The sequence below is a fragment of the Python bivittatus genome, unplaced genomic scaffold (genome assembly GCF_059951505.1).
Source record: "Python bivittatus isolate LINGU-HERP-01145 unplaced genomic scaffold, Pbiv_v1 ctg000700_np1212, whole genome shotgun sequence".
NCBI classification, from domain to species: Eukaryota; Metazoa; Chordata; class Lepidosauria; order Squamata; family Pythonidae; genus Python; species Python bivittatus.
Genome location: NW_028277098.1, coordinates 83856893 through 83884458, shown reverse-complemented (window position 1 = coordinate 83884458; position 27566 = coordinate 83856893). Strand labels below are relative to the sequence as shown.

At 42.3% G+C, this 27566-nt stretch overlaps 2 protein-coding genes across 2 annotated transcripts in view; both read left to right on the top strand.

Annotated features, from left to right (window-relative positions):
- Positions 1–325: 325 nt before the first annotated feature.
- Positions 326–2897, top strand: TP53RK (TP53 regulating kinase). Its single transcript, XM_007439894.4, has 2 exons — positions 326–600; positions 1822–2897. The coding sequence occupies exons 1-2, from the start codon at positions 351–353 to the stop codon at positions 2298–2300; spliced, it is 729 nt and encodes a 242-aa protein (XP_007439956.1). The 5' UTR covers positions 326–350; the 3' UTR covers positions 2301–2897.
- A 21089-nt stretch (positions 2898–23986) lies between these two features.
- Positions 23987–27566, top strand: part of SLC13A3 (solute carrier family 13 member 3) — a 54110-nt gene continuing 50530 nt past the window's right edge. Inside the window, exon 1 of the mRNA XM_015888390.3 lies at positions 23987–24133. Coding sequence (XP_015743876.1) covers positions 24023–24133 — 111 coding nt within the window. The 5' untranslated portion in view covers positions 23987–24022. The remainder of the gene's footprint in view (positions 24134–27566) is intronic.

Genomic DNA, 27566 nt, shown 5'->3' with positions numbered 1-27566 from the left:
AGGTGACACAAATAAAGGGAAAACAATATACACGGGAAGGTAAGCAGGTTACGCAGCGCAGCTCCAAATTCAAATTACTTCGTTTTTTTCCCGGCACTCCAGCCCTATCATTCTCGAAAGAACGCAGAACAAATTTGCTCTTTATTACGACTTACAAAATATGGATTGCAAACACCCAGCCGACCAAGAGATGGCAGCAGACTTTTCTTGGTTTCCTTGCTGCCATCTAACGTTCGCAGCCCAGAGAACGTTGCCCGTTCAGCTACAGAATTTGCGCACGGGACGCAGCTTAGGTCAGGATGACTGCGCATGCGTAGTAAGAGAGGGACGTGCCTGGCCATTTTGCCATCATGGCGGGATCAAACTCTAAGGCGAGGCCGGTCGAAGCCGACCCATCAGGATGCCCTCCTCCCATGGAGGGGCTGCAGCTGATCCAGCAGGGGGCCGAAGCCCGCCTCTATCGGGGCCAATTCTTAGGCAGGCCGACGGTGATGAAGCTCCGGTTCCCGAAACGTTACCGGCACCCAACGCTGGACGAGAGACTCAGCCATAAGCGAACGGCGCAGGAGGCCCGTTCGTTGCTACGCTGTCGACGGGCAGGTGGGGGCGGGGTTTAGCCAGGGATTGGACAAGGCGGGAAGTGGGTGGACTCCTCCTGGCAGCCAATCAAGGAACAGCGGATCCGCGATTGTTTTCTTAAAGAATGAGTCAGGGCGTTTTTAAAAAGGCAACGATTTTCCAGTATTCTAAACGGGCTAAAAGGAGATCACTGGAGTAACCAAAACAGCGCCCAACTGACACACAAGACAACATAATGAATATTTACTGTCGCCTCTTTGAATATTGATCCCTTTTTACTGCAACTGGATTCAAAGTTTTTTACCTTCTCTTTATTGGAGGGACTGCCTGAAATTTGAATGGCTCTGGAAGCAGATCTGATTTTTAAAAAGGCAAATGTAATGGATAGGTTAAACACGTTTCAATGTGTCGTGGTTGGGGAAGATATGTCGCCTCCTCTTTTGAGTATTACAAAAATCCTTTTTATATAATACTATTTCAATTTTAATGTATTAATGCTATTGGCTGTGATCAGTTTAATTTCTCATAGACATGGCCATGATATGGGAAGCATTAGTGGTAGGAGGCCAGTGATGTACCAGGTATTTCCTGATCAATTACAGCTTGTGTTTTACATCTTTGCAGTTAAATTTACCAAAGTAGTTGGATATCAGACTGCTAGAAGACAGATATGTGCTTGGATTAATGACATTGCGAGCTTCATCCTCAGCTGTGGAAGCTCCCTGGGTGATTTGAGGCCAGCTGCTTCATCTCAGCCCATATCCCTCTTTGGAGGTGTTGGGAAAAATTGGAGGACAGAGTGCTATGTAAGCTGCCTTGAGCACCTGGAGGAAAGGCAGAATATAAGTTTTAATGAATAAAACATACACGTCAGCTTTAAAATTGGGGCTTTTTTTTCTGCTTGTGCTCCAGGCTTTTAAAAACATTTCTTAGCTATATCTTGTCAGTACTCTAGCATTCCCAGCTCCTCCTTTATATTTTCCAAATTCTTTAGCTTCTCAAAATAGCCAGCTGCAGATAACACGGCAATGTGTTGATTGTTTGGGTGTTTTAAAGCTCAAAAGCAAGAAAGATAATGCATACAATAGCACATCCCTGTGATAAGGTAAAGGGTAGAATGGTAACAGATTTGTCTGGATGAAGGATGAGCAAATGCTTTCTAATAGAACATTAGTCTATTTCCTAAGATTGTATAATTATATTGCATCCAAAGCTAATGGTTTTTTATTTTCCTTTTTTTAGGGATTTCTGCACCTGTTGTGTACTTTGTGGATTATGTTGCTAACTGTATATATCTTGAAGATGTTGTAGGATCACTTACTGTTCGGGACTATATCATCTCCCAGCAGCAATCTGGTGAAGGCACCAGCAGTCTTATTCTATTAGCTGAAAAGATAGGTGAGATATTGGCACGAATGCATGATGAAGACCTTGTACATGGGGATCTCACAACTTCTAACATGCTTTTGCGACCACCAGTGGAGAATCTGGAGTTGATGTTAGTAGATTTTGGACTAAGTTTTATTTCTACCCTTCCTGAGGATAAGGGTGTTGATTTGTATGTCTTAGAGAAAGCCTTTTTGAGTACCCATCCGAACACAGAAGCTCTGTTTGAAGCACTCTTGAAGAAATACTCAGCTGCATCTAAAAAATCAATTCCAGTGATTAAAAAACTGGATGAAGTACGATTAAGAGGAAGAAAAAGATCTATGGTTGGATAAAGAATGAAAACAATACAGGGAGAAAAGGAAGAGGAACTTTTTATATGTGCTTTAAATATTTCCACTTATGTCTGATAATAAAATTGAACTTGGCCATTTTCTTTATTTCATATTTATATAGTAGAACTTTTTTTTATTACTTGATTCAAATCCTATATGATAGCTGAAAAATTCAAGAACAGAAGTTGATATCTGCTTCTTTGTCATCTGTTTACTTTCCTAAATCAGTGGGAATTCAACCCACAGTTCCATCATAAGGATGTAAATCCCTGATATAGTATCTTATGCAGCCCAATCATGCAATTCAGGTAATTTAGGCCATTTCAAGATTGGCAGGTTCCTATTAATCTCTTAAGATTTTATTTGCATCACAGCCTTTTGTGCCAAAAGTATATTCATGGCATTAACGAAAATGCTGTTAATTTCTATGAAGTTGGATACTCCTAGGTCTGTTGAAATCAGTGGATTTAGACCAATTTTATTATGTAGTACTTGTATTCTCAACATGGCAATTGGATAGCAATATGCCTGTGAACGTTCTTGTTTCGTATCAGACTTCCTACTTCCTTGACTCCTTACCCCTTTGTTTACTATTTTTTTTTAATAAAAAACTGCATAGTACAAAACAAAACATTAGTCCCATCCTCATTTATTTCCAATAAAGCTTCTGATTTTCATAAGCTTTGGTTTCTGCATTCCAGTATCTTGTCTCGATACACATTCATCTGTCTAGAAGAAAAATAAAGATAAGTGTACTTAGTGGGGGGATGTTGCAGGTAGCATTCTGATATACGGGTAATTGGGAATGTCTTTCATAATAGCTCTTCTGTGAAAGGAACGACGTTCTTGAAATTTCAAATGTATGCATTTTTCCAGAGAGGCTGAGGATCATAGGTCTATCTTTCCGATAGCCAACTTTGAATCCAGTGGAGTTTGCTTCTAAATAGATCCATGGAGGATGGATTATCTGGCTGCAATTCTGAATCCTGGCAATTCTAACTTTAGTAGTGTTTTGTCTCTTTATTTTTGTTTATTGGGTTTTAATTTAAATGAATGTCCTATTAAAGCTAAGGGGAGTCATGTATCAGCTGTAGGGTTGATACAGATTAGATGCTAGTCTAGAGGCATATTGTCCAGGTTCACCACCATCATATTTTCCCCCTTCAAATGATGTCAGAACCACTTGAGGGCTTCCATGAAAGCCAAAAATAAAAAAGGTACTGATGTTGGATTTCCTCCAAAGTTGGAGCTTGTTTCTGCTCTCGGAAAAGGAAAAAATCTTACAGCCTATGATACCTTCTCAGAAACCACTGGAGCGCAACCTATTAAAGTATATATTTGTATAAATTATTAGAAATTACTAATAACATTTAGCAACTGCTTATTATGTTGCTGAAATAAAATGAATTCTGGAAGTTCGTTTAAGAACATGTAAACTGCATGTTTCCCTTTTCTCTTGCAGTAGCTGTTGCTGTAAACAGATGATACAAGACTACAGCATACTTTGGCAATTTTTTTTCACTATTAAAATTAATGGAATTTGGCAGATTTTCTTCTGCAAGTTTCTTGTAATAATTGCCTTGCAGGCAAATGCTCATCGACCAATATGCAGTTTTTCCCAGCATTAGAGGTGCAATTACAGAAAAAAATCTTTTACCTGTGCATTGCCTGCCTGTTATGAAGTTGTTACAGCAGGAGATCCTTAGTAAAGGAAAAAGAGTGGCAACTGAACGAATATGCCGTCTTCCATAAATGCTTTTTCTTACATCTTTTCTTTCTGTCCCATTTGGTAAACAATACAATACACAGAGCACTGAAGTCACATCATACATTAGGCTGTTTTTTATTTTTTTTCTTATAGCTCATTTTTGTGTGGATTTACTTCACACACAAAGTAAATCTCAGAGCACTGGGGTTCACTCCCATAGGCAGATGCGCGGATGCAAAGTTTGTGCAAATGGTCACCAAGGCGCCAGAAGGAGGAGAAAAATGATATGTATTAATAGAAGTGATATTCGCAGGTAGAAATGAGGTGTTTTAATTAAGAAAACTAATGCGAAAGGATTAGCTGCCCTCCCCGCATATATGAGGTCTCTGTATCACCTCCACCCTCTTTTAAAGGCTGCTGGATTCCTTCGGAGCGCTACACGGAAGTAAGCGCGTGCCGCAGCGTCCTCTTATGCGTCCAGTGCTTAGAATATTTGAGAACTCTCCCAGGAGATCTGGTGGTGGTGGTGGACAGGATTTACTTCTCTAGCGGGTTGCAAATGTCGAAATACCATCCAAGCTGCATTAAAGGCCACACGCAACGGGGGACGAAACTGATCGTCGCACCAGAAATGCCGAAAATGGAGGGGGAAAAAAAACCCCGAAAGAGATACGAGAGGCAAAGGAAGGTGATTGCAGGAACGAACGACACCAGAGTATATATAATACCGCCCACGAGACGCGTCGGCAGAATCCGCTTCCATTTTGCTCGCCTGAAGAGGCGCCCGCCGTTTCCCCAAACCCTGTGGCGCAGCGGCAACGAGCGAGCGGTTGCTGCAAGAACTCAGTGGGTGCCGAGTTCGAGACCGCGCTTTGCCGCCGTCTCCCTGCAAGCGTCCTAGCGCCCGAGACTGCTCGTGTCAGCGGCGTATTCACTTACTTGCTAGAGAAGCTGTTCCAGGCCAAGTGCCCGTTTCCCCGTGGATCCAGGGTTCCACCGGCCAGGGCATAATTTTAGCCCGCGGGGATCCCCTCTCCTGTTCCCAGTTGTTTCGGGCCCTTGCATCCGGGGGGCTGCAGTCGTCATCCCGTGCTCCAAACGAAGGACAGAACCTGCATCTTCTGTTCACCCCGATGCCAGCCTCATGCCTTTCTTTCTCAACCGGCATGTGCCCTTCCAACATTTTTTGTCAGAGGCAGATCTAGGCCAGTGCTTTTCAAACTTGTCCCAGAATTCCCAGGCCGGCCATGAATTCTGGGAGTTGAAGCCAACACAGGTCGCCAAGTTTGAAAAACACTGGTCTAGACTATAGAGCAGTGTTTCTCAACCTTGGCAGCTTGAAGATGTGTGGACTTCAACTCCCAGAATTCCCCAGCCAGCATGGCTGGCTAGGGAATTCTGGGAGTTGAAGTCCACACATCTTCAAGTTGCCAAGGTTGAGAAACACTGCTACAGCGTTAACAGCAGTGTTCTGTGGTCCCTGAGTCAGTACAAAAGTACTCTGGTTTAAAATGTGCTGCCCACATTAGTGGCCCCAATTCTATGATTAGGCAGCGTTGTGTCCACAAGACAAGTGGAGGGAGCAGGGAAGAGAGAGGAGGGGGGCAAATCCTTAAGACAGCTCCATGGGGCTGGAGAATTGGTGCCAAAGGAGCCATACTCTCCTTTAAGAGGAACATAAGGGGGGAGAAAAGTGGGGGAAATTGGTTTTTTGGGGGTCAGTTCTCTCCCCTTGCCCCCTTACTTCTAGTTCATTTTCACTATCAACACTGGAGCTTTCAAGCATGCTGGCTGGGGAATTCTGGGAGTTGAAGTCCACACATCCCAGTTTGAAAAACACTGGCACAGAGTATCCACTGGTGTGTGTGTGTGTGTGAAAATAGGTCAGAACGGTGGCTGTAACTTTTGCCATTGAAGCTCCACCCCTGTGTTACATTAAAAAAAGGAGTGGGGCTTTGATTGCATAGTCACAGCCACCATCTTGACTTTTTTGACCCCTCTAAAGGTATCCCTGCTGGAGCTCACAGGCAGGTTTCAGCAAACTAACCCAATTTTTGGTTTTCACTGCTGTTTAATCAGCTGCTATGCTATTATATTTTTACAAGGTGCCAAAATAGTTTGGCTCCCCTTGAGCACTATGTTCCCTTTCCTAATTATGTTCCTTAACCTCAGGAAGCCAAACAAGACCACAATCTTGTTTTCAAGATGAATTAACCTCTAGTAATCACAAATAGCATTTAGAATAGAATGCCTCCTCTTTTATAAGCTATTCCTGAACAGTTTCAGTTTGTACAATGAGGATCATCTAATAAAGAGATGGAAATCTGATAATCTACCATACATCTTTCTTCAGCCTGATCCAGTAATCCTTCCTTACACAAACACTTGAAACATCTGAAGGAAGTTGTATCTGAGCTGATAGAATCACACAAAAAGTTCCCTAAATATTTTGGCTAGTGGGCACATCTGGAATTTTGAAAGCGTGTCATGGCCACTGTAAGAAGTAGATTGATCCCTCCGTGAAATGGCTGCCATGGTGACATGCAAGCCCAGAACGATGAAAGTCAGGCAGTAGAGAGAGCCCCGTAGACATGCTGCTACTTCCCCCCGAAATAGCTTTTATATAACAGGAGACCGTGTATGTGTCTGCATTTTTGAGGACAGCTTGCCTGTTTTCATCCAACAGGGCTCACTCCAGAAATTCTCTGAAGTCCCATTGCCAGGAACAGAGCTGAGGCTAAACTGCTGAACCAGACATTTTTCTCCTAGTTTGATCCATATGAACTGGTTCCAAGACGAGGAGCCATCAAATGCGGGGGTCTCTCACTCAGACTCTGTAGTTGGCAACAATGGTTTGCACTCCAGGGGAAGCCTTCTGAGAGTCACATCTCAGGAAAGCGAGAAAGATGGGGCTTATTTAGGGTAGAACCCAGAGCACTAAAAGAGAATATAGAAAGATTGTACACATTTAGAAGTGTGCTGAGTCCTGTCCATTTGGACAGCTGAACTGATAAAATCTTTGACCAAACAATATGTGGGCGGAAAGGAGGGCAGAAATGCACTCAAGGGGGTTCTTGATAAAGCAATGTGAATAGAAAAGCCGTGAGGCAGGAACTTAAACATGACCTGACCTGCATTCTGACACTTTCACTGCAGGACGCACAGCAGCACGTTTTGGCTTTCGGTCAAATGGTCATCTGTGAAAATACCACATAGTGTGGCAAGGAGATTAAATTTTGCCTACAGAGAGCTTTGAAGCTCTCTTCATTTCTAATTATTAATGTTATGGTGTCAGGGCTGTGACTGCTCCCTATGACTGCAAGTAATGTGAACATTGGCAGATTGGCCCCTGTATTTTACAGCTGGTGGGACCTCATGAGACCCCGAGAGGCTTCTGGCCTTGTTTGCACAGCATTCTTCACTGGCTCTGGGAGCAAAGATACTGCCCCGTACAAACACAGTTAATTAACCCCAACAACTAACTCAGAGGGGGTTAGCTTCAGCGCTAAGCTGCCCCATAACTATGCTAACTCACTCGCCCTGGTCAGTGGTGTCACGCAAACTGCTAACTGGGGGAAACAATTGTCCACTGCCACTTTTGAGGCAGAACTGAAGTTCTAGGATGGCCCATGAAAACGGGGCTTCTCTAGATACCTCCAAATCCTGTTTATCTCACCTGCTTTGGTCACACTGGGGGTGGACAAAAAGGGACTGAAGATGTTGGTGTGATGAGGCCCACCTGACATTGCCCATGATGGTGCTGACCTTGCATACACCCGGAGGAATTTTTCTTCACTCTGGCAACCAAAACTCAGCACTCGGTAGGAGGGGATAAAGGTCCCAAACACCATAAACTGGGAACAGCGTCTTTTGCAGTACCCAAGAGCACTCTGAAAATGACAGATTCCCAATTAAACAAGTTAATGGGATATATTTCCAAATTAGGAACTCTTGGTTATTCCTGGGAGTAATTTGCAGCTGGCAACAAGAGTGGAAATTATAATGACCTGTCTGTCTACTAGAATCAGGTGTGTGATTTTCCAGGTGGAAAAAGGACAAGTCTATTTTGGGAAATGGGGGAGAATGAGTATTGGTGCATACCTGTGGATTTTCTCCACAGCAAAAGGAAAAATGCCAGAGCTAAGAGGCGATGATTGGCTTAACCACCCTAGCTGGAGCAATAATTGCACTTCTTTTGCGAACTCAAGACTTTAAAGGGGTGAGAACAGCAACTTCCATTTAGAAGTGAGTGCTTGGATTTTCTGTTAACAAAACACTTCCTGGGGATTTCATTTTAAGAAACACTCGGTAGGAGGGGATAAAGCTCCCAGACCCTACTGCTGCCTTCTGATCTCCTTGCCTAAGTCTGCTGATTAAAAGTTCAGGGTTTTTTCATTATTGTCGGATTAATGCAGGGATCCCTGTGTAGGATGGTCGTGCCTCAGCCAGTCTTCTTTGCCCAAAAGGCCCTGGGTATACCTCTGGAAGCTCTGTCAATACCAGACACTGTTAGTGGAATTGCCTCTAATTGCAGGTGCCTGGTGAAACCAATCCTCCTTCCCCTGTTGAAACCAATGAGAGAGGAAGGGGGTGGGGTAAGAAAATACACAGGGAGGAACCCACAGGGCTTTGGAGGAGATAATAATCTGTCATTTTATTCTACCTTCCCCACCCCCCACCCTCGCCCCCATCTATGGATATGGATATATCCATAGATATATGGATATGGATGTAGCAAGATGGTTCGCAAGGACAGAAATGTGCAGAGTTAATTTACTTTGCAAAGCAGGGGTGTCTGCACATTAAAACTGGGTGGAGCTTTGACTGCACTGCCACAGCCATCTTGACTTTTTTGACCATACCTTGCAGACACACCTGTTGTGAAGCACAGGGTTGCTTAGCCAACAAATGAAAATTGCCCTTCTCTGTATTTGTGCCTTTAATAAAAGACTGGAGGACTGCAATCAGCAAGTGGTTATCTACTAAACAAACTGCTGTTAAAGATAGTTATAACGGCTGCAGTGAAAAGTTAGCGACTTGAAAACCTGAATATATTTTTAAAATCTTTGCTCTATTGAAGGAAGGTTGAACGGTATTTTTGAAACGGAAATGAAACAGTATACTGTAGAAGCAAACCAAGGTGAGCTTAACTTGATTGAACTTCAAAACTTGGTGAAAAATTAAATATTCTTTACAGCCAGCAGATGTCGCTCTTCCTTTCCAGCTGCAGAAGCTCTGATCATTGTTCCTACTTCAGCTACAGAATTTAACATGTATTGCCTTTATTTAATGAAACAGAACAAAGAGAGGAAAACAATAGAACAGAACTACTATTACAATGAAATTATATATTATAACCCCTGATTTGTACTTCACCTTTAACATTTAGTTTAAAAAGATAAAAATATAAAAAATATAAAAAATAATATAATATTAAATTAGTATAAATTATAATATAAAAAGATAAAAAAGATAAAAAAAGATAAAAAAGATTTAATTTTAATAAAATTAAAAAATGACAAAGAAAATACCCCTGAAAATATTTTCCTACACAATACCTGTATATATCTGTATATACAGGTACAGTTACTTGGACAATATGGGACTCCTGATGAAATGAACTAAGATTGACTTGGCTAAAATGGTCTGTGGCAATTAGAGAATGCTTTTCTTCAGATGATCAAATAACTGTTATACTCCCCTTTCCAATTAAAAATCACAAATGAATTTACAATACTCATCCTGGAGAAAGTCCATCTATGTGGTCACTAAGAGTTGACATCAACCTGTTGCCACATAGTCTTTTTTTTTTTTTTTAAATGACAAAACATCAAATGCCAAACTCAGAGAACTAAAGGCAATACAACTGAAAAATTCTTCATTTGAGCAACCTTCTTTTGGCCATTGCCAACACCATAAACCCCTTCATGGATCACTGCCTTGTCGTGGCGAAGGGGCTTGCGTAACTCAGTGAAGCCATGAGCTATACCGTGCAGGGCCACCCAAGACGGACAGGTCATGACAGAGAGTTCTGACAAAATGTGGTCCACTGGAGAAGGAAATGGCAACCCACTCCAGTATCCTTGCCAAGAAAACCCCATGGACAATGTTAAAAGGCTAAAAGATATGACGCCGGAAGATGAGCCCCTCAGGTCGGAAGGTGTCCAATATGCTACTGGGGAAGAGCGGAGGGCAATTCCAAGTAGCTCCAGAAAGAGTGAAGCGGCTGGGCCAAAGCCGAAAGGACGTTCAGCTGTGGATGTATCTGGAAGCGAAAAGAAGGTCCGATGCTGTAAAGAACAATATTGTATAGGTACCTGGAATGTAAGATCTATGAACCAAGGCAAGCTGGATGTGGTCAAACATGAGATGACAAGATTGAACGTCGACATCTTGGGAATCAGCGAACTGAAATGGACGGGAATGGGTGAATTTAATTCGGGTGACCATTATATCTACTACTGTGGGCAAGAAACCCTTAGAAGAAATGGAGTTGCACTCATAGTGAATAAGAGAGTGGGAAAGGCAGTAATGGGGTACAACCTCAAAAACGACAGAATGACAGAATGCGTATCCAAGGCAAACCATTCAATATCACAGTCATCCAAGTCTATGCCCCAACCACTGATGCTGAAGAAGCTGAAGTTGACCGCTTCTATGAAGACCTACAACACCTTCTAGAACTAGCACCAAAAAAAGATGTCCTTTTCATCATAGGGGATTGGAATGCTAAAGTAGGAAGTCAAGGAGTAACCGGAATAACAGGCAAGTTTGGCCTTGGAGTACAAAATGAAGCAGGGCAAAGGCTAATAGAGTTCTGTCAAGAGAACAAGCTAGTCAAAGCAAACACTCTTTTCCAACAACACAAGAGACGACTCTACACATGGACATCATCAGATGGTCAATACCGAAACCAGATTGATTATATACTTTGCAGCCAAAGATGGAGAAGCTCTATACAGACAGCAAAAACAAGACCAGGAGCTGACTGTGGCTCAGATCATGAGCTTCTTACTGCAAAATTTAGGCTTAAATTGAAGAATGTAGGGAAAACCACTAGACCACTCAGGTATGATTTAGATCATATTCCTTGTGAGTACACAGTGAAGGTGATGAATAGATTTAGAGGATTAGATTTGGTAGACAGAGTGCCTGAAGAACTATGGATGGAGGTCCGTAACATTGTACAGGAGGCAGCAACTAAAACCATCCCAAAGAAAAAGAAATGCAAGAAAGCAAAATGGCTGTCTGATGAGGCTTTACAAATAGCTGTGGAAAGAAGGAATGTGAAAAGCAAGGGTGAAAGGGAAAGATATAAGCAACTGAATGCAGATTTCCAGAGAATAGCAAGGAGAGATAAGAAGGCCTTCTTAAATGAACAATGCAAAGAAATCGAGGAAAACAATAGAATGGGGAAGACTAGAGATCTCTTCAAGAAAATTGGAGATATGAAAGGAATGTTTAGTGCAAAGATGGGCATGATAAAGGACAAAAAAGGCAGGGACCTAACAGAAGCAGAAGAGGTTAAGAAGAGGTGGCAAGAATACACAGAAGAACTATACAAGAAAGATCTTAATGTCCCTGATGTCCATGCTGGTGTGATCGCTGACCTTGAGCCAGACATCCTAGAGAGTGAAATCAAGTGGGCCTTAGGAAGCATTGCTAACAACAAAGCTAGTGGAGATGACAGTATTCCAGCTGAGTTATTTAAAATACTAAAAGACGATGGTGTTAAAGTGCTGCACTCAATATACCAGCAAGTTTGGAAAACGCAACAGTGGCCACGGGATTGGAAAAGGTCAGTTTACGTTCCAATTCCAAAGAAGGGCAATGCCAAAGAATGCTCAAACAATCGCACAATTGCACACATTTCACATGCTAGCAAGGTTATGCTCAAAATCCTACAAGCTAGGCTTCAGCAATATATGAACCGAGAACTACCGGATGTACAAGCTGGGTTTCGAAGAGGCAGAGGAACTAGAGATCAAATCGCCAACATTCGCTGGATAATGGAGAAAGCACGAGAGTTCCAGAAAAATATCTACTTCTGCTTCATTGACTATGCAAAAGCCTTTGATTGTGTGGATCACAACAAACTGTGGCAAATTCTTAAAGAGATGGGAGTACCAGACCACCTTACCTGTCTCCTGAGAAATCTGTATGCGGGCCAAGAAGCAACAGTTAGAACCAGTCACGGAAAAACCGATTGGTTCAAAATAGGGAAAGGAGTACGGCAAGGCTGTATACTGTCACCCTGCTTATTTAACCTATATGCAGAGTACATCATGAGAAATGCCAGGCTGGAAGAATCACAAGCCAGAATTAAGATTGCAGGGAGAATCATCAACAACCTCAGATATGCGGACGATACCACCCTAATGGCAGAAAGTGAAGAAGAACTAAAGAGCCTCTTGATGAGGGTGAAAGAGGAGAGTGCGAAAGCTGGCTTGAAACTCAACATTAAAAAAACTAAGATCATGGCATCTGGACCCATCAATTCCTGGCAAATAGAAGGGGCAGAAATGGAAGCAGTAACAGACTTCATTTATTTGGGCTCCAAGATCACCGCAGACAGAGACTGCAGCCATGAAATTAAAAGACGCTTGCTCCTTGGGAGGAAAGCCATGGCAAGCCTAGATAGCATATTAAAAAGCAGAGACGTCACCTTGCCGACAAAGATCCGCATAGTCAAAGCTATGGTTTTTCCAGTAGTAATGTATGGCTGTGAGAGCTGGACCATAAAGAAGGCGGAGCGCCGAAGAATTGATGCCTTTGAACTGTGGTGCTGGAGAAGACTCTTAAGAGTCCCCTGGACTGCTAGGAGGTCAAACCAGTCAATCTTAAAGGAAATCAACCCTGATTGCTCATTGGAAGGATCGATAATGAACCTCAAGCTCAGATACTTTGGTCACCTAATGCAAAGAGAGATCTCTTTGGAGAAGACCCTGATGCTGGGAAAGATTGAAGGCAAAAGGAGAAGAGGACGGCAGAGGATGAGATGGTTAGATAGCATCACTGAAGCAATGAGCATGAAACTGAGCAAACTCAGGGAGGCAGTGAAGGACCGGAAGGCCTGGCGCAATATGGTTCATGGGGTCACGAAGAGTCGGACACGACTTAACGACTAAACAACAACAACAACAACACCATAAACAGAGCCTCTTTTGTATATACTGCCAGACGCATCCTAGTTGTTAAATGACTTATATATCAACACCAACACCTTGAAGTAAACGTGAAAATTAATGGGAAGCCAGTGAAAATCACAGAGAATAAGTATCATATGATTTTGATGTTGTGTATTATTTTATAACCATGCTGCAGTAGCATTCTATCCAATCTAAAGCCTCCAAAAGTCTTCAAGGACAGCCCAATATGGAGTACATGGCAGTAGTCCTGATGCAAAATGGCCAAAACAGGAATTGCTGTGGCCAGGCTATTCCAGAAAGTGGGCACCTTTAGGTACTGAATTTCGAGGGACAGGTGGACAGATGTGGCCACAAGTTCATGAGTCTTTAAGGTGGAGAACAATTGGCCATTTTCCAAAATCCTGGACTGGAAGTTGCCAACAGAGCCTCCATTTTGTCAGAGTGGAATCCATTGCTCTTCTCACTGCTTCTGCTGCCTGAGGTGATCACTTCATCTTGCCTAGTGCTTGAACCAGCTTCCTCTTTAGCATGTCATCAGCTAGCATGTCAAGACTTTAGACATGACTCAAAAGAAAACCCTAAATTGATATTTAATAATTCAGTTTAACTTTCTTCTACTTCTGAAGCAAACATCCACCCTTTCACCACAGAGAACCAAAACATCCAGTTTTTTCAGGAATCTCTGTGAGTTCCTGTCTGGTTTTTTAAAATTTGTTCCTCCCACCCCCAATAATCATGTTGCAGAAAATAGGGTGTCTTTTTTAAACAGTTCCTGCAGCTCTATGTTAGTCAAGGTATGCATAAACAAATTATTGCTTTTCTGCAACTATTAAACATAAAGACCACTGGAGTTCTAAGTTTAGCTGATTCTAAGAGAAGCAGCAGCTGATTACAAATCGGTTTTGTTAGGAATGTAAATAAAATCGTATCTGAAGGAAATGTCTTTGAGTGAGAACAGAATGCTAAAAACAGCAGGGAATGAGAGGAGCATGTTGGTATGGTTAGTTAGGAACGTGTATATTTTGAAACCACTGAGTTAATGTAGTTTTAAAAACAACGTAATGGATTTTTATAGCTTATTTATAAAACTGTTTTTCCAAATGGAAATTTTGATGGAAAATATTTGTTGCATAAGGGAATACAGTAGTCTTGGATTTCTAAAACAAAAATAATAATTACCTTTATAATGTAAAAATACAGGTTAATATTAATACCACAATTTTCATTCCTGCTCTTCCCAAAGCTCAGGAATTTAGACCCCTAAATCTACTTAAATAGATGCCTAGTACGTTAAGATGAGTTCCAGTAGAAAAAGAAAACCCTGGCATAGGGGTTATCTAGCCAGTTCTTGAGAAGTGGTTATTGCCAAGATGGGGCATCTCTTTGCTTGGCCTTTCATGGGGCATGCATGGCGGGTACCATGTGTAGCAGGGTGAACTCCACCCAAGGTGCCTGAGAATGTCAATCCAGAAGCACTGAGGACTGAATATGAGGGGGGATATTGCCCACCACTAGCCAGAGAGGTAATCTCCACTATAAGAAGATTTATTGAGCTGATTGGTCCCACCACCCCACCTCCTGCTACAATACTTGGCTTGCCCCAGCTCTTGTCCCACCTGCTTGCTTAGGAACTTGGGGCCTAATTATGGGGTCCTCCACGCATGCCCCTTACCCTAGCTCTAAGATAGCCTGCTGACTGATCACTGAGGACATGTCTTCATACCATGGCCTCTATCTCAGGGACAGCCTGCTGCTGAGACAGGTTGAAGCCACACCAAAGAAATCCTGGGGGAAAGTAGAGTTTCCTATGTAAGTCCAATTCTGGGAGTTGAAGTCCACATGTCTTCAAGTTGCCAAAGATGAGAAACACTGGTGTAAAGCCAACAGGGCATTCTGAGACACCATCTACCAGAAGTTTCATTTATGACTGTATTGTGAGGTTGAAGATTGCCTTCTCTCCAAGTTCTCTCACCAACTCAAGAGTTCACAGCAATAACTGTTGGATCTTGCCTTTCCTGTGCACACCTCCAGTGTAAGTTGCAGCTTCAACTCACTGTGGTAGAATTGTTTTACAGCTATTATATAATTCTATCCCTTTCCTCTAGTACTTCCATCTCTCTTGCTGGATAATTATCTATGAACGAGAAAGCTTGTTTTTTGCCTAATCTTACTTTTGCCTCTCAAACACAGTTACAAGGTTTGTTTATCAACATCTAGAACTAGGGCTAAGATATATTATGGATACCACAAAAATGGAAAAAAAGAGATGCTTTGTTTTCTTTGCCCTCACTTTATGACATGAACACATCAGTGAGACAGAAGGCAAATCCAGCTGATAATTGTCCTTTACCCTCTCATCTTTCTCTGCTTTGATTTCTTCTTCTATTTCATGATAAAACATGGCATGGAAATGATAACTTTTTCCCATTGCCCTGCAGCTGAGATTCTCTTACTTGTTCCCTTGTTGGAATGACTGATCTTGCATTGCCTCCCTGTTGCCAACTTTCTCTCTGTTTATGGAACTGAAAAGCTGTGATGCCTGATTTCTGGTAGTGTTCCAGTTATGGCAAGGTTTGTGGATGTATAAATTGTTATTTTATTAGCTTTGGGGACAAAATGATTCCCCTGAATTACAACATTTTGCTGCAGGCCTCACCTTACATGCATAAAGTAATTGACCATGTGTAAAGAAATCCTTGCATTCTCCTGGACATTCAGACACATTCATAAATCTGACAGCGCAGTTGGCTTGGTTCTGTACAACATGCCCAACTGGGTTATTTGAAGATAGGCATGTTGTGTAAGTCCAGCGACCCAGTCATTTCTGGGTCAGGATCTAGTTCCTATTAAGCAAAAATAGCCCCGTTGTTCTATGTGATTTACTTTAATTCAGACAGCTCATATTGTATATGGAAAAAAGGATTAATATATGATAAATGTCTGTTCTGGTTGACTGTTTAGAAGGAGCCTAGGATGACCCTACAGAATGAGGTTTTTCTAGGCACACCCATCTATTTTCATATGCCCCTGTGAGCTCTGGGATTTTCCCAACACTAGCTATGATTATATCCTGGCTTAGGAGATGGAGTATATTTATATATTTTTCCCCTCATATTTTTTTTTCTAGCAAACTCTTGAAATGTTATTTCTGTAAGCTGGCCTTTGACATGGAAAACATATCTGCAGTCTCAGCCCTGGTAATACAGCTCTGAAGTTTGCCCAAATTTTGGCTAAGATCTTTTCAAAGGGAAGGACCTTTGCCACACAAGAGCAGCACCATCAATTGTTGCCAAATTGTCTCATTGTAGAATCATTGCTTCCCTGTTCTGGATCAAGAGGGTGAATCATTGCCTGGCTGCCTCCAGAATAAGTGATTGTCCAGAGAGCATAGGATCATGTTCGAAATAAGTTAATAGACATAACCCAAATATTCATTTACCAAAATAACTCTGACCCAAGTATATTATGCCCAACGTGTTCAGTCTTTGTAATAGAACAGGATGCCTTTATCAACTGTTTATATATAACCTTGACTGATATGTGTTCCCCTGCCCTTTAATCCTTCGTTCCATTCAATAATGATCTCCATTGTTCCCAGTGGCCTTTGGGTTTTGGTGATTCATCTTAAACCTCACCTTGATTCACTTCATGCCAGCTGTGATGCAAAATGACAGATTTTAGTTAATACCAATACAGTACAAAACATCTCAATATTTAATATCTGAATAATGGTATTCACGTTTGAAGCAATAATATTGATATTTCATTTTTAGTACTAAATAGCCCTTGTGCTGTTTGTGTGCTTAGCAACCTTTGAGGATATGGATTGTTATGGCCTCTAATACACACTCAGAGACTCATCTGAGATGCCTGTTCAATTGAATGGCTGATAAAAAAGCAGCAGAACTAACATGAAGGTGGCAATATGGCTGGCAGACCTTCTGCAGGACACTCCCACTGAAGTACCAAGCGAGGGGCCATGGTGTATGAGAGAAAAAAAGAAGAAGAAAGTGTTGGAAGAGGAAGGGGAGAGGAAGAGCATGGAGAAGAAGGAAAAGCAAGATAATAACCATCATACTGATTTTATTGGTCCATCTAGAATGGAGAGGACTAATCTACAGTCAAACTTCCTAAAGAAGCCCAAACACCTTTTTCTGTCCTCCAAGAACTATAATGGCTGAGATGGAGATGTGACAAAAGTAGGTGTGGCCATGGCTCTGAGAGAGGGGCTTTATTCTGAAAAGGCTATTTTGATTTTAGTTTGCATGGGTTTGTTTTGTGCATTAGTCCTAAACAAAGAATCACACTTCTTTCTCTTTAAAAAAATGGGAAATTACACTCACATTTCTCAGAGGCTTGCTGCTGAAATTTGGCAAAACTGGTACAATTTTTGGGAGCACTGGAGGCCATTTTGGGGACATATGTGGGCTGTAAATTGTAAGCCTGATTTAGATTAAGCCTAGGATTAGCCCAGTACTGAACTAATGAAGATTCCCAAATAGCCTAATTCAGGATTTCAGTCTTCTGAAAAATCCTTTCTATGGAAGCAGGATTCTGAAGAGGACAATGGCTTACATATTAAAACAGAGCAAACTGAGCATTGCACATCACAGACTGAGAAGCAGCAGCAAATCTCAAGACAGAGACCTCAAGAGGAATAAGGGTGTTCTTTAGCTAAGGTGTTTTAAACATTGAGCAAGAAAGTATAAACACAGAATACACAGATTTATTTTCTGATTTTTTAAATAAAACATGCCAGACCCTCTGTTGCTACAAACTGTCACAGCAATATACAAAATGATGTTCACTATTGGAATTCCTCCCAGTGGAGCCTTGAATGATTTCCATCAGAACAATAAAAACAATATTAAATAAACCCAGCATAGATTAAACAATAAATACAAAAATGAAAGTAGGGTTTCCATAGATGGCCTGCAGATGTTTGGATAACCACCTGATGGCAGCAAAGAATTATTTTCTTATCTCTTTGCTGCCATCATTGGATATTTGCAACAGTACATAGATGGACAAGCTAACCGATACTTAGTACTTGCACAAAACATTTTTTGGGAGGGAGAAAGGCTGAAAGGTGTAAGTAATGATGACGCAAAATGGGCAGGGTCATTTCACACATGTGAATTAGGTCGGGATTTTTGGGAGGGAAGAGGGATGGATTTAGCTTTTTTCCATTTTTTTAAAGCTTACTTTAAAATTTACTTTCAATTTCCTTTACCATTTTCATGATTTGACTGTTGATTTGCAGCAACTATGTCACAAGGAACCATGTTGGCTCGGGCAATGGGATTTGTAGTCCAGTAAATGCGAAGGATCCCAGAGTGTGAAAACATAGGTGTAATATTTGGAAACGTGATGGAGTGGCTTTGAAGAACCACTCATTCTATCCCTTAAAATGTATTTTCAGAAGAAAATGTGTATTCTAACTACTCCATCACATGGAGGATGTGATATCTTCCTTTCCACTTACACTGATAATAGTGATACTTGGTCTAATTATAACCCTGCAATTTAAATTTTGTTATATGATTACAATTGTTTTAAGCAACCTTTCCTATTCGAGTCCTGGTCAGACATTTTCTTCTATATGTATTAATAACTGGGGTTCTGGATGTGAGCATTTATTTATTTATTAGCTCAATTTATCAGCTACCTCAATCACTGCAGTCACTCTAGGTCAGTGTTTCTCAAACTTAGCCATTTTAAGATGTGTGGAAGTCCAGATGTGTGGAGTTGCCCAGAATTCCTCAGCCAGGCATGCTGGCTGGGGAATTCTGGGAGTTGAAGTCCACGCATCTTAAAATGGCCAAGGTTGAGAAACGCTGCTCTTGGTAACGTATAGTGCATTTCAAGAGGTAAAAGAAACAATAACCCAAACTCTGAAACATGTTAAGCTTCCTTCAGGGAAGGAAAATGCCCCAAACATCAAGAGATTAATATCATAATGTTGGAGAGTGGGGGGTCACAAATTGCCCTGCCCCAGGATTTGCTGTGAAGCAACATATTTAGAGTTTTTAAACAATAGAAGGCTGTGTGGACATTGGTGGAGGGTTATTATTCCAGAGGATAGGGAGACCATGGAAAAGGACTCCAGCGTAATGCGTTTGGCAGATCTGAAAGTGGGCTTTAAATTATGGATTGGACTGACAGTTAACTCTTTCCAATCTTTCTACTAAATGAAATAAGTTTTTTTAAAAGAAGTTGGTAACCAGGAAGTGCATGCAGGCCATAGTGATTCACACCTGTCCTCAATTCTCATCAGTTCTGCTTACATGGAGATAAGCTTGGGGCTTCTGTGATTGTTAGACTGAGGTGGGCCAATTTGGTTAAAGCAAGGGGTTTACTGTCTTGACAGTGTGGTCAATACTTTCTTACTGTGGTGGTTGTTCTCAGCGCCTAGAGTCTACTATACAGAGAAAAAATATTTGGGAATCAGGACTTACCTTCTGTTGACTGTGAAAAATGGTAATTGGGAGTATGTAAAAATAGAGGCACTCAGTTTGAGCCAAGGTGAATGCTGAAATTTTCTCTGAAGCTTGCAAGGGTAAGTGCTGGATCTTAGAAACCTCAGTGCTCGGAGAATTAAAGTGCAGAGAATAGAAATAAAAGGCCTGTAGAAATTCAGTTGCTGCTCAGGGATCACGTTCTGACCTCAGCAATGAAATGCTTTAAGAATAGAAAGAGCAGATGCAATGCAGTGCTAAAGGACTGGACTATCTGTCAGGATATTGCTGACATTTCAAATGCGTACTATGAATGTACTAGATGGTCCCAAGCCACTCTTTCTGTCTCAGTACCCTGTTGGAGATTTTGAGGATGAGAATACATGCTTACTTTGCCGGATGATAATAATGACTACCACTAGATCATCCACATGGAATGCTTTATGCTCTGGAAAGTCCTATTTATTGATTACTTTGATCTTTCACAGGTTTCAAATGTACCTTTCTATAATTGAGCTTCTGAGCAAGGTTCCTAGGTATTTTTTTTTTAGCAAAACTCAGTCCTTGCTATATCAAAATAAGAGCTTGCCAGGAGGGTAGGAGTAGAGTTAGTATAGGGGGACCCTAACCTAGTGCGGAGACTTCAGAACATGTTTTGGGGGCAGGCTCTTCACAGAATAGCAGTTGTGAAGGATATAACTACAGGTAGTCCTTGGTTAATGACCACTCATTCAGCAATTGCTTGAAGTTGCAACAGCACTGAACAAGTGGTACTTATGACTGGTCTTCGAAGTTCTGGCTGTCGCACCACCCCGCAGTCATGTGATTGCAATCCAGGCAATTGGCAATCGAGTCACACTTACATGGTTGCAGCGTCCCATGATCATGTGATCACCATTTGCAACCTCCCCTGCCAGCTTCCCACAAACGAAGTCAATGGGAAAGCTGGCAGGGAAGGTTGCAAGGTGCTCCTGCCTCTTTGTCTTCCGAGAAGTCCTGCTATGGAGTACAAGATCTCAGGGATCTTGTACTCCATAGTGCGCTCACGCTGCAGCACCCCCTCCCCAGCCTGCATGCATTCACCACAGCAATCCCCCAACCTCATTCCATAGTACTCACCTACCCTCTGGCCTGCTTTGAAGCTGCCTGGGACTTGCAACTTCCAGCTGACTTCCCCATTGACTTTGCTTGTGGGAAGCTGGCAGGAAGTCGCAAGTCAGTCACATGAGGTCCTCAGTTAATGACCCATGAGTTTTGCTTAACAACAGCAGTGGGGACTGCTGGTATTGCTGTTGCTAAGCAATGCAGTCACATGACATTGCACTTTATGACTGCATCACTTAGTGATGGAAATTCTGGTCCCAATGACCATCGTTAAGCAAGGACTACCTGTAGTTAGAAAGAACTGATTTACCGGAATGCTCCAATGCTGTCTTTTTCTAGCTTTGCCTCCCCAGATTTCTCCCTACTTCCTTCCATCCGGTTTCTGAACCATTGGGTAGACTTCCTTCCAAAGCACCAGGGTGCAGGTGCTTCCTAAGAAAGCTTATGAAATGCTATTTGGGCCCAAAGGGATTCCGGGATATAAACATGATGCTGGAGCCCAGCTAGCGCTTTCTTTTGCAACATGACAGCTTCACATTCTTTTAATTTATATTGTGTGTTTTTAAATTAAATATCAGGTGGGGCATGGAGCAGGAGGTCTTTGCAGGCATATTAGCATCTTTAGAAGCCATGGTGGGCATCCCAGATCTAAAGGATTAAATGATACATTTTGGCTTAATTTCAGGAGAAATGACTGAACAGCATTTGTTAATGGAATTAGTCATATGGGAATGGGTGGGTTTTCCCTTACTGTAAACCAAGAGCAACTGTAATTGTCTGAACTTTTCTGTCTCTGCCCCTGCCCTTTGGCACAGCATCCCCCTCGGATCTGTAGTCTCCTGCTTTACCTGCCTTCAAGCCATATCCAAAAATCTGTCCCCCACCCAGGCCTTGGGTTGTTTCAGGCGGCCCCTTTTTACTGCAGGGGGTGGGTGGGGTGATGTAGAAATATGTTACATTGTTCCATCAGACAACTGCTGTGTTTTTATATAATACTGTTTTTTCTTTTTATATAATGTTGTTTCTTTTAATCTTGTGAAGCTGCCCGGAGTTGTTTGGCCTAGAAATCTGTCAAAAATCAGTAAATAAATGATTTAAGTTTATTTTTTTTATCAAGCACAGATAAAAGATACAGACCTGTATCTTTAATTTAGAATTTGATGATTCTGCATGGGCTTCCATCAGTCTTCCAGGTATATTGGACATCAGATCCCATAATTTACAGACTGAGTGGCATTGGCTTGGGGTGTTCTATTCTGGGGACCTTCCATCTTTAGTTCTGAATGAGGTGCGACTCGCCCAAACACAACTGTTGTGCAACTTGGGGGTCCTTTGGACTCCTGACTTCTGCTGGAAGAGCAAGTGGCACCTATGACCAAGATGCAAATCTATCTTATGCACCAATTGTTCCCATTCCTAGGTTGGGAGGCCCTGCTCACTGTCACTCATCCTTAGGCCATCTCCTGGTTAGACCATTACAATGCAGTGTGCAGTTAGACCATTACAATGTAGTGCAGACATTAAAGAACATCTAGAGGCTGCAGTTGGTCCAAAAAGTGGTAGTGCAGAAGTTATGGGTGCACCATAGCACGTCCATGTAACACTACTGTTCCACAAACTGCTCTGGCTTCCTGTAAAGTTCCAGGTGCAATTCAAGGTCCTGGGTACTACTTTCAGCCATTCATGGGACCGGGCTAGATTACTTGCTGGACTGCCTGTTTCTGATCCTTTCCCTGTCCCATGGGATCTGGCAGGGTGGACATGCTTCAAGTCCCCTCTATGAAACAGTGTCACCAGCAGACCAAAGAAGCACACCTTCTGCCTCAGTGCCTGCTGTTTCAAATAGCTTACCTACTGAGATCCAGGCAGCCCTGACAGTGTGGGCCTGTGATGGAATGTTGTTATGAAGGCCACACTCAGGGAGATAAGCGTTTCCTTAGCCCCCAACAGGAGCGTGGGAAGTTTAAGAAGATGAGACTGGCACCACCCTAAGGAATTCATGGTGTTGTGGCTTGCTGGCTTGGGAACTTAGGTTCAGTCTGGAGAGATTTCTGTCTTGAGGTGGAAGCTAATAAACGCAACAGAACTGTATTTGCATTGTCTCATGGAATTCTTTGGGCTGAACCTGACAGGGCCTTCCATAAACCTAGTTTTCTGCTAAGTATTGGGCCAGTTGGATGAGTCCACCCAGTCATGGTTTTAGATTGGAATATATTGGTGACTCACCCTCATTTTTTTCCTTTTGTAGGCCTTCACCAGTGCTTTCTCCAAAAACCGAACGGAGAGGGGTGGCTGCTATCAAGACTGACTTGAAGGCGCACACACACACACACACACACACACACACACACACACACAAAGTGGATTCATGCTGCACAGCAGCAGCATTTTTTTTTATAGTGGGGAGCACATTTACTATTACATCATTCATTTCCCATCCTCTTGACTTTCTGGTGATTTTGGGCCAATCCATTCATAAACTTTCTGGGACTTTTTGTGCTTGTTCTCATCCTTCAACTCACAGGGTTTTTTTCCTCTATGATCAAGCAAAAGAAAGCACTCTTTTCAGGACTGAACATTTATTGCTTTGATGGAGGGGAAGGGAGGGACCGAACAGAGCTGCCGATCAAAGAGTCCTTGTTGCGTTGGGAAGCAACCAGAGGTGAATTCCATGAAAGAGGTATGAGAAACATTAGAGCAATCCGGAACAAGGGCGAAGATGGGGTCCAGAGTGTTTTCCCGGCTCCAGAATGACAACCTTCCGTGGGCCAGATGGCTGTCAGAGGACGGGGGCGGCCAGGGAATGGAGGGGACGGGAGGAGCTCGGCTGCTGCGCCGTTTCTTCCGCTCTGACCCCGCTGGTTCATCCTGCGCTATCTGGGACGATTTCCGCACCGCGCTTCCACTTTTCTCGCCACCTCCCCACGAGCCAGCCAGCACAATACACAACAACAACAACAGCAACAACTGCGCGCCGCCTCGGCGGGGGCTGTCCTGGCGCGGAACCGCCCCCTCAATCCCCCCCGTCTCCGGCGGGTGGAGGCATCGTGGGGAGGCAGGTACACAGGAGGAGCCAACGCGCTTGGAGGAGGACGCCGCGGCTCGCCTTCTTTGGGTCCGAGGGCTGGTGGGTGTGGGAATCGGTCGGAAGAGCCCCCTGCTCCGGCCGGTCCGCTGCCCCCACCGCCCCCCGGCAAAAGCCCTGCCTCCTCTTCCTCCTCCTCTCTCCCCCGAGATAAAATCCCGGTCCTGGCGCCGCGGCCGGTCTCTCTCAAGCCGGTCCCGCGGGGTGTTTGTCAGGGCATGGCAGCGCTGGGAGCCGTAGTGAAGAAAGTGTGGTGTATCCGCCGCTACTTGGTGCTTCTGTGCACTCCGCTGGTGCTGCTGCCCGTCCTCTTCAGCCTGCCCCCCAAGGTAACGCCTCGCCCTGCCACCCTTTCCAGACATCACTCGGACCTCTGATAGCCCCAGAGAAGCTTCTTTTCCCTCGTGCCTTCCGGGACCCCAACCCGGACTCCCTGCCCCTTCCACTGCGGAGGAACCACTGAGCTGGCCGCCTACCAGGCTGGCTCCCAGTCTTTCCAACTTTGTCTTTAACTAGGACAGGCAACCACCGAGCAGGTGATGTTTTCCTCTTAGTCTGGCATGGGAAGCTCCGTTCAATGACTTTCTGACTGTCAACACTGGCATGTAGTAGATAAAGTGGCAGGGGGGAAAGTCCTGTGTCCTCCACTTTGCTAAACTAAAACCCTGCCTTACTTTCCTGAAAATTATCACTTAAGCTTTTGCTCAGCATGTATCAGTGTTAGTTAAGGGCTTCCCTTCCTTAAGGGGATCTTCTCTGGAACCTTGGTCCCTCATCCCTCTTCCCCATCTTCAGATAACAGCCTGATTTTTGCTCCCCTTTTTCCTCTTTATGAACTGTCCTGCTTAATTTCCCAACCAAGTAATCCATGCCATACCTCTCTGTTCTCTCAGGACTCCAAAATATTACTATTGTGTTTACAATAATTACCGGCTTTCTGATCCCTGCAAACTTGTTTTTATTTATTTCAAGTATTTTAATGCTCCCTTTTCCCGTAACAGCCCAGAGTGGCTTAGAGTTGTCTCTGCTTCATCTTGGTCTCCTCCAGTTTATTGAACTGCAGCTGCAGCTCCCATCATCCCCAGCCAATATGATATTTGATGACTGAAGAACATAATGATTGAAGACAATAGTTCTAGTCCAGTGTGTTTGGAAGGCAGCAACTTGGAGACAATTGTGGGGAATCTTGACAGTTCCAACTAAGAATCAACCTTTTAAAATACAAGATGGCTTTCAGTGATAGTTGTTCTATATCAGATATCTCCTTTCTTCTTTTCCAGGTTTCTTCCCTTTTCCTTCAGCATTTTTATCAGTAGGAAAAATTTGCCCCGAAGGAATATTTTTTTCTTCAAATCTAAATCATTACTCTCTCTGTAGAAAAGTAATATTTCTGTTTCTTTAAAGTTCCAGTTTCTTCTCTGCTATGTTAGAAGACTTCTCAACTGTAGGAGAATAACTCTTCTGTACCACCCGGTCAAGAATACAACGAGCAATCTACTGCTTTCCCCAAAATTAATTCTCTCCAGCTGAACATTGTACCCACTGTTCTCTTGCCTGTTCTGGTGTCATCCCCCTGTTATACAAGATTGTCTCTTAATGCAGCATGCTTTTAAGTCTGAATATTTTAGTTGAAGAATATTGGCTATCTCAAGTTACTGGAGAATCCTCCATTCCATTCTGTAAAAGAATCTAAAATCAGAGTTTTGGATTGCCTTTTCATTGCACAACTAATGTAGTGAGTTTGGTTCAAGAACTGCCTCTCATTCATGTCACAAGGATATGAATATTTTTTCTTGGAGAAATACCCAGAGCTTATTCATTACTGCTTTTTCAGATGCCAAGTCCAGACAAACATTTTCGTTTCCTGTGCTCCAAGTGAAACTGATCAATAAAAAAAATCGCTTCACTCAATTTTTTGTCTCTTCTTTCTTGGTTATTGCTTCCAGAATACTTTGCTGTCACACTTTATCTTACAAAATATGATCCAGAGGAATGCTCAATAGAATAAGTACAATTCTGTACCTTTTAATATACAAGTAAGCTTCACTGTAGTAGTTTAAGACTGCAATCCAGTGCAAGTTTTTTTTTTAAAAAAACCTGTAGCACAATTTGATCAGGAGTTTTCTAAGCAATTAACTGGCCCATTTCCTAAACTTGGCACTCCATGCACAGTTTGCTGCTTTAATTCTAGATTATTTTTAGCTATTTCAGTATATCTATACCAATGTCATAAATTGTAAAGATGATGAACTGAGTTAAGACAGTTCCTGGTTTTATAATTATAATTTTAACTGTATATTGGATTTTATATTTAATATGGTATTAGATTGTTTTTATGAAATTGAAATGGCCAGAAGGCTAATCAATAAAGATTGACTGACTGACTGACAGTATATCTATAAGCGATACATATTAATGTACAATAATATTAGAGCAGGAACTAGCATTTTTTAAAAACAGAATCAAACATAGAAAAATGGTACAGAATTTTCTTACAAATGCTAGGATTTTCATCCCTTTCTTTCTCCTCTTGCCAAGTTCTGATTGAGATATTCAGAGCTGAGTTTGTTGGCACAAGGGAGACCAGCAACTGGGACCAATTCTCTGAGAAAATATCCCTGTCTTGTCCAGCTTCAGCCTTTAACTGTCTTTCAGGTTAGAAGATCTACAATTGTGTGCAAAAAATTCACCACTACTATTTTCAAGGACTGTCTCTCTCCACTGTATATTGTATTCTGACCATTCCTGAGTATGTTCAGGATAATTGTGTAGTAAAGCTTATCCAATTTAGCATTCTTCAGGTATATTCTCTACATTCTAAACTGCATTCCCATCAATCAGACAGAAAGTTCTGTGATATTTTTCCTTACATGGTGAGAATCAAATTGTTTCTACAGGTAGTCCTCATTTAGTGACTGCAGTTGGGACCAGCAACTTGGTTGTTAAGCTGTAATGGCAAACACATGACTGAGAGACACAGATGCTGCAAAAGTCATAAATGTGGGCATTGGTCACAAAGTTACTTTTTCAGCACTGTTGTAACTGCAAATGGTCACTGTCCGAGGCAGTGGCTAAGCAAGGACTACCTATATTAATTTGAATCTTAAGATCATGAGACCCCCTGCTAAATTTCCTCATCCATTGATCTGTTTGCTTGGCAGGGCTCTAAGACTCATTGGAAAAGATGTAATTAATATCAATAATAATGCTGCTATTTTTAAGTGTGAGAGAACTACATAATGAAAGTTTTAAAAGCCTTATTTATTTTTCTTTTTTTGGTGCCTTCAAGTCAGTCTTGACTCCTGGCAATTGCCTGGAGATGTCCACGCGGTTTTCTTGGCAGGATTTTCTGAAGTGGTTTGCTATTGCCTTCTTCTAAAAGAGAGTGACTGGCCCAAAGTCACCCAGCCAGCTTTGCCTAAGGCAGGACTGGAACTCCCAGTCTCCTGGTTTCTAGCCTGGTGTTTTTAATCATTACACCAAACTGGATCTTTTTAGAAGCTTTGCTTCCTAATTAAACTTTCTCTAACTGGATTCAAATACATGCTCACATAAATCAGAATGAATAGAAGAATGCCAAGGGCTTTTATTTCTACAATTGATGATAGTGTTCTAAGATTGCTGGGATTTGAATCTGGCCCATTTACCTGCAAATTCAGTTGTCGGATCCAATAGTATGGCATTTTTTGGCCTGTATGTCCAGGGAAACTTTTGTTTCTTATATCTTAGCCTTAAATTGAAGCAATTATATTGTCATTTATA

Excerpts from the sequence above, each read along its gene's own strand:
- TP53RK (XM_007439894.4), top strand. The coding sequence starts at position 351 with ATGGCGGGATCAAACTCTAAGGCGAGGCCGGTCGAAGCCGACCCATCA. Across the intron at positions 601-1,821 it reads GCTACGCTGTCGACGGGCAG|GGATTTCTGCACCTGTTGTG; the intron begins GTGGGGGCGGGG and ends TCCTTTTTTTAG.